The following is an 8,654-nucleotide window of genomic DNA, read 5'->3' on the forward strand; positions in this document are numbered from 1 at the left end:
ACAAAAAAAATGACAATGAAAGCTATTTGCCAAAACATGTTGGTTTTGCTAAGTTAATAAAGAAACATTTGATAGTTTGCCAAGAGTTAGTGAACATGTTTTTCATTTCCATCAACACAACACACCACTTATCCACACATTTAAATTAGCCATACACTACGCCAGGCTTTCCCAAACCTGGTCCTGGGGCCCCCCCTGGGGGAACTTTTGGGGTTTTGCCCTAGCACTACACAGCTGATTCATATAACCAACTAATCACCAAGCTTTGATCATTTGAATAAGTTGTGTAGTGTTGTGTAGGGCAAAAAACAAAATGTGCACCCCTTGGGGTCCCGAGGATTGAGTTATGGAAAACGCTGCACTACACCATACTCTGTGAACTTGACAAATATTTATGCTTCCATACTAAAGTTTCAAGAGACACTCAACTGTAGATGCTTACCTCTGGCTGAATGACCTACCCCCGCTCTGTTTATAGCTGTTGGTACCGTAAAGTGTCTGGTATTTGTCCATGGGTTTTGTCTGGCTTATATCAGCTGGGCTTTGATGAAACGTAAATGCAGCTGCTGCATGTTAGTGAACTGCTCTCTACTGCTTTCTGTGGTTGGCGTAGTGGGGGGGTGCTGATATCTCTCCCTCCCCCTCTCTCTCTCGCTCTCTCTCTTCATTTTCTCTTTTTCTTCTTCCCTCCCTCCTCCCTACTTCTATGTTTCCTCAGGGTCGATTCAGCATCAACCTCTCAGGGACAGGCTTCCAGCTAGCTGAGGAAACCAAGTGGATCTCCCAAGGAAACTATGCAGTTGCTGATATACACAAATCCCAGGTAAAAATATGATGCACATTCACACAGCCTCATGGACGGAGTGATTTAGATTAGCATCTTATATTCACGTTTCTGGTTTCAGACAACATCATTCTCCACTTCCCTCCTTCCCTCTTTTCTTCTCCCCCCCACCCTACCTCTCTCCATCCTTCCCTCCCTCCATTCCTTTTGGCTTCAGAGTGGCCTCTGCTCTGGGCATTGGCCCAAGTGGACTCTGTATCCCAGACTCCCCTGGTGCCTTAATGCTGTTTTTCGACTGTAACACTAGTGCAGGGATCATCAACTAGATTCAGCATCGGGACGATTTTCCATAGCTAATTCTAACAGTGAGGACTTGTGAATAGCATAATCAAAACAGTTGCTTGGTGAGAAGGTGTTAAAGTTCACAGTTGGCCACTGTTATTTAAATGAAAAATGAAAAGTACCAGAGGCCTGGCTTTGGCCCCAAGTGAGAGCAGGTCCACTGGAACCATTGCCCAATGAGACAAAGGGGCTGGCCTGCGTAGATGGAAAGAGAAAAGTCTGAGCCTTTTGGGTAAACTGCTGAGGTAAATCATATATGGAAATGTGCTGTTATGTGACTGGTGAGAGAGGAGCCTTATTGGGCAGCTGCCGAGTGAAGTGGGCCCTCCTGGTTTTGTAATGGAGATCAGGCTGAAGACCGCTTTTGGCAGGGAGAAAAAGGTTGAATCTGTCTCAAAGCCAGTGGAGCTTTGGACACTCAAGGTTAGCTGAACACTGGTTGTTTTAAGTCAAGTGTGCTGGAGGGCCCTCAAGATGAGAGTTGCCAAACTTCAGAGGAAATGCCGTTCCTATTCATTCCGTGGGATAGATTTCTGGGGAAATGTTTTACCTGTGTATTTCTCAACCTTTTTAAGCTGAGTGTTCTGCATCTGTGCTTAGCTAATGATATTTTATTACTGTGTTTTTCTATGTAATTCATTAAGAGCCCCCCACCTTTATGTAACCAGGTAGGCCAGTTGAGAACAAGTTCTCATTTACAACATTTTACATTTTTGTGTAAAACCTTTACAATGTAGTCACAGAGAACCGGAAAAAAAGACCAAACCCTGAAATCACATTCAACTGAGTGTGCATGATAAATGAGTGGACACATTGTGATTTGCGTTACTGTCACTAAACCATGTGGTATCCTGTTTACAGGTTTTGTCGCTTTGGTACTATTTTCACAAGTATGTGGTGAATTTTCAAAACTCTTAGTGCAAAACTCAAACTGGTAGCACTTGTTACGCAGCCAGTCTTCCATTCAAAACCTTTCATTGTGTGTTCATTTTGTTTGCAGACATCTCTCACCACACAACCATTGATCTAAAATACAAGTTCATTGTGAAATATAATGAGTGCATTGGTTTAATCACCAAAACACCACATAATGATATCTTCTCAATTTAGTTATTTTAACAACCAGTTAAAGTCAAATAACAAAAAATGCTAGATACATGTTTCAAAATTGTCCTTTGAATGTAGTATACTACAGTGCTGTACATTAGGCAATACACTTGCACTAACCATAAAAATATAAAAAAACATCACATTTTCATCATTTGTGTGATCAAAGTTGTGATCATTGAAGACTTATTTCACAATATAATTAAATGAAATAAATTAAAGACACAATGTTTAGCAGGCACTAGTTTGCATCAAGCCTGTCTTGAGCATTTGGCCATAGGTTCTCATCAAAATCGCGGTACATATCCTCAATGTTCACGCACCTGGTGAAAAACCTTTTGGCACAGCCAATCCAAGCCTGACATACTGTAGGTCTGAATTGAAACCATTGCATGCCTCATCCATGGCTTGGAGGGGGGTGGTACGATCATAGGGTTGTCAATCATACATCTTCCGCCTGTATTGTGATTGTGTATTGTATTTTACAGTATTGTATTGTACTTGTGTAGTGGTCCTGTATGTGGCTTAGTTCATAAGAGCATGGCTCTAGCAACACCAAAGTTGGGTGTTTGATTCCCACTGGGGTCACATACCAAATGTGTGGACTTTTGTATCTTTGGTTAAAAACGTCGATACTGTATTGGCCATTGCAATTTTAATAAGGCAGTGTGAACTGAGTAGAAACGGATTTCTATATGAAACACTGACACTGTAAGCGTTTCACTGTAAGGTCTACACCTGTTGTATTCGGCGCATGTGACAAATAACATTTGATTTGATTTGTCTGTTGTACTTAGTTGTTTCAAAACGTGCTTAAAGTTTTGAAACAACTGCCCTTTTGATGATCTGTTTTGAATTTTGTACTAAGAATTGTGAAAATGTACCACATACTTTGCACCAAAGCGATAAATAAAAAACAACTGCATTATAGCAGAGTAAATATTGTTCCTCGTTTGTCCACAGGATGGCAGCAGAGTAACAGGAATGTGTGGGGGTTACTGTGGGAAATGCACTCCGTCCTCCGGCTCTTACCTGCTCATCACAGTGGCCTAAATCTACAGTGTTTAACCAGGTGTGTAATACTAACTATTCTTTAGAAATATATCGTGTTTTATAGCTTCAGTCTGTTATTAAGTGTACCACCATTCCCCTCCTCATCGTAAACATGTGTTTGTATAGTATAGTAAAGTAGGTGGTTTTGGCATCCCTTTCTCTCTTCACAGCTCTCCGCAAGCCAAGATGTCCAACCTCTCAGTGGTGCTACAGTAATGAGGATTCCATCCTCCAAACGACCTCTATTCCCTCCAATGTGTAAATATGTCAATAGAACAGGTGTAAGTACTGTACATAACATGGTAAATGACTTATTTATTATACTATATACTCAACATTTATTTTTGTATTGTAAGATAATTTAAGGATTGTGTTTTCTTTCTTGCAACAAACACCATGGACATCTATTCGTATTGCATTAACTAGAACATAAAAATGTGCCTTAGAAATATTTAACATATTCAGTCCAGAGTAGTTGCTTGTGTTTCTTGCGTTGTTGTTTCTCTCATATTGTGGCAGTGTTGCAGCCTGGCTCTTCTATGTCTTAAGATGCAGAAGGAGACTGTCAGTTTTGCTTCACGTTTGCGTGTACGGATGTGGGCACTTTGTATGTACTTCTTTTTTTACACTCGTAGCTGTGTTACGGTCTCGGCATCCTTCAGCACGTTTTTTCTTAGGCCATGTGGTGTCACTATCCAACCTTGTTCAGTGCCTGAGTGTTTATCAACCAGTGTAGTAAGTGCTACTGTATGTTCCTACCTGGGTCTTAGAGTGTGAAGGCTGTTTAGGCTGGTCTAATTACCTGGTCTACACAGTCGCCAGCGGTGATCAGTGGGCTGGTACATTAGTCAGGTGTGGTACAGAGACAGAGACGGCACAGAGACGGTGTAGTGAACCGTAGCGCAGCGTGCTGTAAAGGTCGATCTGGGACAGCCAGGGGGAATGCTGGTGCTGTCGAAGCTAGCACAGGCAGCTGCTGCAGAGGCAGACCCAGCCAGGTGTTACTACCACAGAGGAACAACCCTGAGCTGGGCCATATGCAGAGAGGAATGGGAATGAGTGCCCTAAAGAGATAGCCATCCCTGTAAAGTTGAGGAGTTCAAGAATTCAGTAGCAGAGAGAGAGAGAGAGAGAGAGAGAGAGAGAGAGAGAGAGAGAGAGAGAGAGAGAGAGAGAGAGAGAGGGAGAGAGAGAGAGAGAGAGAGAGAGAGAGAGAGAGAGAGAGAGAGAGAGAGAGAGAGAGAGAGAGAGAGAGAGAGAGAGAGAGAGAGAGGGAGAGAGAGAGAGAGAGAGAGAGGGAGACAGAGAGACAGACAGAGACAGAGAGACAGACAGACAGACAGACAGACAGACAGACAGACAGACAGACAGACAGACAGACAGACAGACAGACAGACAGACAGACAGACAGACAGACAGAACCCCTGCCTTGGTGGGACATACTTGAATATTTTTGCTGAGAGAGAAAAGTGAATGACATGAAAGTTGTGATGCAGAACCTTAACATTTCATACTTATCCGTGGAAGTACAAGGTGTCACCTACCCAGAGGGAGTGTGTCAGGGGAAGACAGTGGAGTGCCCCGGGGGGCTTTAAGGTCAGAGCAGAGACACAGCTAGAGGAGGAGAGGGAGGAAAGGCTTGCAGGCTGATAGATCCAGAGAGATGTGCTTCAAAGCATCAGAAAGACTCACCTTTTGTTTGTTCTGGGTCTCTCAGGTGTTGTGACAGGGAATAGCCGTTATTCCTTAGTTTTGAGAAAGAGGCCGTATTCCCATGGCTATAACTACATGAATCAAGCAGAGTTTACCTCAGGCCTATAACAACACCAGTGCTCCATAGAGATTGGTTGATGTCTTAAAGGTCTAGGTGTCCAAATGCTGCCTCCAAGAACTGTTTACTGTACCTCCACTCAAACAACTTAGCTTTTTTCTCAGCCTTTATCTTATTGCCTTTCAACAGTCAGTCCATTTTTTTGCTGTCTGATGTAAGTGCTTTGACAATATCAGGGTACTTTCTGTTTGAATGTGTGTTTTCTTTATCTTATATACTGTTTGCAACCAATGCCCTTCATTAGATTTTTTATTTTTATAAGACTTTTATAGAAAGTGAATGACAAATAATAATAACTATAATAATTTGTATGATTCTTTTGACATGATAAGATACTTATCCCAAAATGAATAATGTAAGTGACTGTGATGTCATAAGGAAGTTTAGTATATCACCTTACTGTACACATGTGAGGTTATTCTCGTGTGTATTTATTTGTTTGACAGGGTTTGGCGGGGTGGGTGGACATTGGTACCTGAGATAGATTCAGAGGACAAAGCCATATTTGCTACATTTGCCTTTTTTTTAAATGAATGATGCCTTGAGAATATCAGCAGGACATTTTCATGACGGTGCAACTCTTACTTTGTCATGGTTCCGTCCAACCTTTCTCTAAAAGGGAATTCCACACCGTTGTAACCGATAGCCATTCTGAATTTATCTTTAGAATCATATTAGTTTAGATTTAATGAAGTAAAAAATGTTAAATGTTAACGTAAAATGTTTTATTGTCCAAATAATATCCTCCAGTGACAAGGGATTGAAACTTTAGTCTGATTGTGAATATCTGATGATCCAGATTGTATATGTATTCTCAGGTGATAAAATAAAGGGATTATTTGAACATTATATTATGTCTTATATTTATGTAACAATTTATAAACTCAGCAAAAAAAGAAACATCCTCTCACTGTCAACTGCATTTATTTTCAGCAAATGTGTAGATATTTGTATGAACATAAGATTCAACAGCTGAGACATAAACTGAACAAGTTCCAAAGACATGTGACTAACATAAATGAAATGTGTCACTGAACAAAGGGTGGTCAAAATCAAAAGTAACAGTCAGTATCTGGTGTGGCCACCAGCTGCATTGAGTGCTGCAGTGCATCTCCTCCTCATGGTCTGCACCAGATTTGTCCGTTCCTGCTGTGAGATGTTACCCCACACTTCCACCAAGGCACCTGCAAGTTCCGGAACATTTCTGGGGGGAATGGCCCTAGCCCTCACCCTCCGATCCAACAGGTCCCAAACGTGCTCAATGGGATTGAGATCCGGGCTCCTCGCTGGCCATGTCAGAACACTGACATTCCTGTCTTGCAGGAAATCACACACAGAACGAGCAGTCTGGCTGGTGGCATTATCATGCTGGAGGGTCATGTCAGGATGAGCCTGCAGGAAGGGTACCACATGAGGGAGGAGGATGTCTTCCCTGTAACTCACAGCATTGAGATTGCCTGCAATGACAACAAGCTCAGTCCGATGATGCTGTGACACACCGCCCCAGACCATGACGGACCCTCCACCTCCAAATTGATTCCAAGTACAGGCCTCGGTGTAACACTCATTCTGTCAACGATAAACGCGAATCTGACCATCACCCCTGGTGAGACAAAACTGTGACTCGTCAGTGAACAGCACTTTTTGCCAGTCCTGTCTGGTCCAGCGATGGTGGGTTTGTGCCCATAGGCAACGTTGTTGTGTCTGGTGATGACCTGCCTTACAACAGGCCTACAAGCCCTCAGTCCAGCCTCTCTCAGCCTATGGAGGACAGTCTGAGCACTGATGGAGGGATTGTGCATTCCTGGTGTAACTCGGGCAGTTGTTGCCATCCTGAACCTGTCCCGCAGGTGTGATGTTTGGATGTAACGATCCTGTGCAGGTGTTGTTACACGTGGTCTGCCACTGCGAGGATGATCAGCTGTCCGTCCTGTCTCCTTGTAGCACTGTCTTAGGCGTCTCACAATATGGACATTGCAATTTATTGCCCTGGCCACATCTGCGGTCCTCATGACTCCTTGCCTAAGGCACATTCACGCAGATGAGCAGGGACCCTGGGCATCTTTCTTTTGGTGTTTTTCGTAGTCAGTAGAAAGGCCTCTTTAGTGTCCTAAGTTTTTATAAGTGTGACCTTAATTGACTACCGTCTGTAAGCTGTTAGTGTCTTAACGACCGTTCCACAGGTGCATGTTCATTAATTGTTTATGGTTTGTTGAACAAGCATGGGAAACAGTGTTTAAACCCTTTACAATGAACATCTGTGAAATTATTTGTATTTTTGCGAATTATCTTTGAAGGACAGGGTCCTGCGAAGGGATGTTTCTTTTTTTGCTGAGTTTATATATACTGTATCTTATTCCACATTTCCCTCATTGTTGACCTTTTGATAAATCTATGTATTTTTCCATTTTTTTCTACTTTTAAATGATCTTAACAAGTATTATAATAAGAAATTATACATGCTTTTGTTCAATATGCAAGTGCTTATTGTACCTTTGAATCATAAATGATTATGAATTATAATGCAATTGTGACCTAAATAAAACATACCTCTTTATTACAAATCATACCACTTTGTATGCTCCAGGCAAGCCATTTCTCCCAGCAAATGTTCGTATTTATATGTCATGTCTGCGGAATATGTCACGTAGTTTAATTCTACGACATGAAATGTATGATTAATGTATGAGATGAGATAAGGGAAGGATCAGAGGAAATAATGTCACTGACACAGCTCATCCATTCCTATGAGCACATATATTATGCTAATACATCGTTTTCCTACACAAACCTGACCTTGATGTAACAAGCTATGATGCCTATTATGCTCCAATCAATGAAAGGATATGCCTCTGCCATTAGGCTCACATTGCTTTCCGTAATTGTCACTTTGTAATTATTGCACTTTCCCCACCATACTATAAAGAACTGGTTTATGCTGTGCATATGTGGATCTGACTCTAACGCCCCCATTCTTTATTGTTTAACTGCCTGTGTTTGGTTTGCTTATGAGAGTCTCAGCAATTACTGGTTGGTAGGTTTCTCTAAAATGTGCAGTACTGTGACCATGGTCTAGTCCAGCCTGTACTGTTGACTTCCTGTCATGGGAATACAAAGCCAATGTTATGACTGTGGGGCGCCATGCATATGCATTCAAGTAAGTAGTGTGCTGAGGCGCCAGCTAGTTTGTACAAGTCCTTTAATCTATGTTACATTTTTGTGCCAACTCTCAGGTGTATTGTAGGGAGCGAGCGGAATTATTTTAGCAATGACTGTTAGTTGTCAATAGATCCAGGGGGCTCTGTTAAACTCAAGAATGTTTCTGTTAGTAGCATAAGTGAGGAGCGTGTAACGATCGTTGTCCTCCTCGGATGAGGAATAGGAAGGATCAGACCAAAACGCAGCGTGGTAAGTGTCCATGTTAATTTGAATAAATAAACTGAACACTGCAATAACCAAGAAAACAACAAAGAGAGAGAGTGAACGAAACTAAACAGTTCTGTAAGGTGAAGACACACAAAACAGAAAACAACTACC

The 8,654-nt window shown here is 41.9% G+C and overlaps 1 protein-coding gene across 1 annotated transcript in view; it reads left to right on the forward strand.

Moving 5' to 3' along the window:
• Nucleotides 1-4,446, forward strand: part of LOC112255256 (A disintegrin and metalloproteinase with thrombospondin motifs 9-like) — a 74,893-nt gene extending 70,447 nt beyond the window's left edge. The window contains exons 38-40 of the mRNA XM_042324347.1: nt 719-823; nt 3,197-3,305; nt 3,457-4,446. Of these exons, the coding sequence (XP_042180281.1) occupies nt 719-823; nt 3,197-3,286 (195 nt within the window). The 3' untranslated portion in view covers nt 3,287-3,305; nt 3,457-4,446. The remainder of the gene's footprint in view (nt 1-718; nt 824-3,196; nt 3,306-3,456) is intronic.
• Nucleotides 4,447-8,654: the final 4,208 nt, after the last annotated feature.

Source organism: Oncorhynchus tshawytscha, linkage group LG07 (assembly GCF_018296145.1).
Source record: "Oncorhynchus tshawytscha isolate Ot180627B linkage group LG07, Otsh_v2.0, whole genome shotgun sequence".
Lineage (NCBI taxonomy): Eukaryota > Metazoa > Chordata > Actinopteri > Salmoniformes > Salmonidae > Oncorhynchus > Oncorhynchus tshawytscha.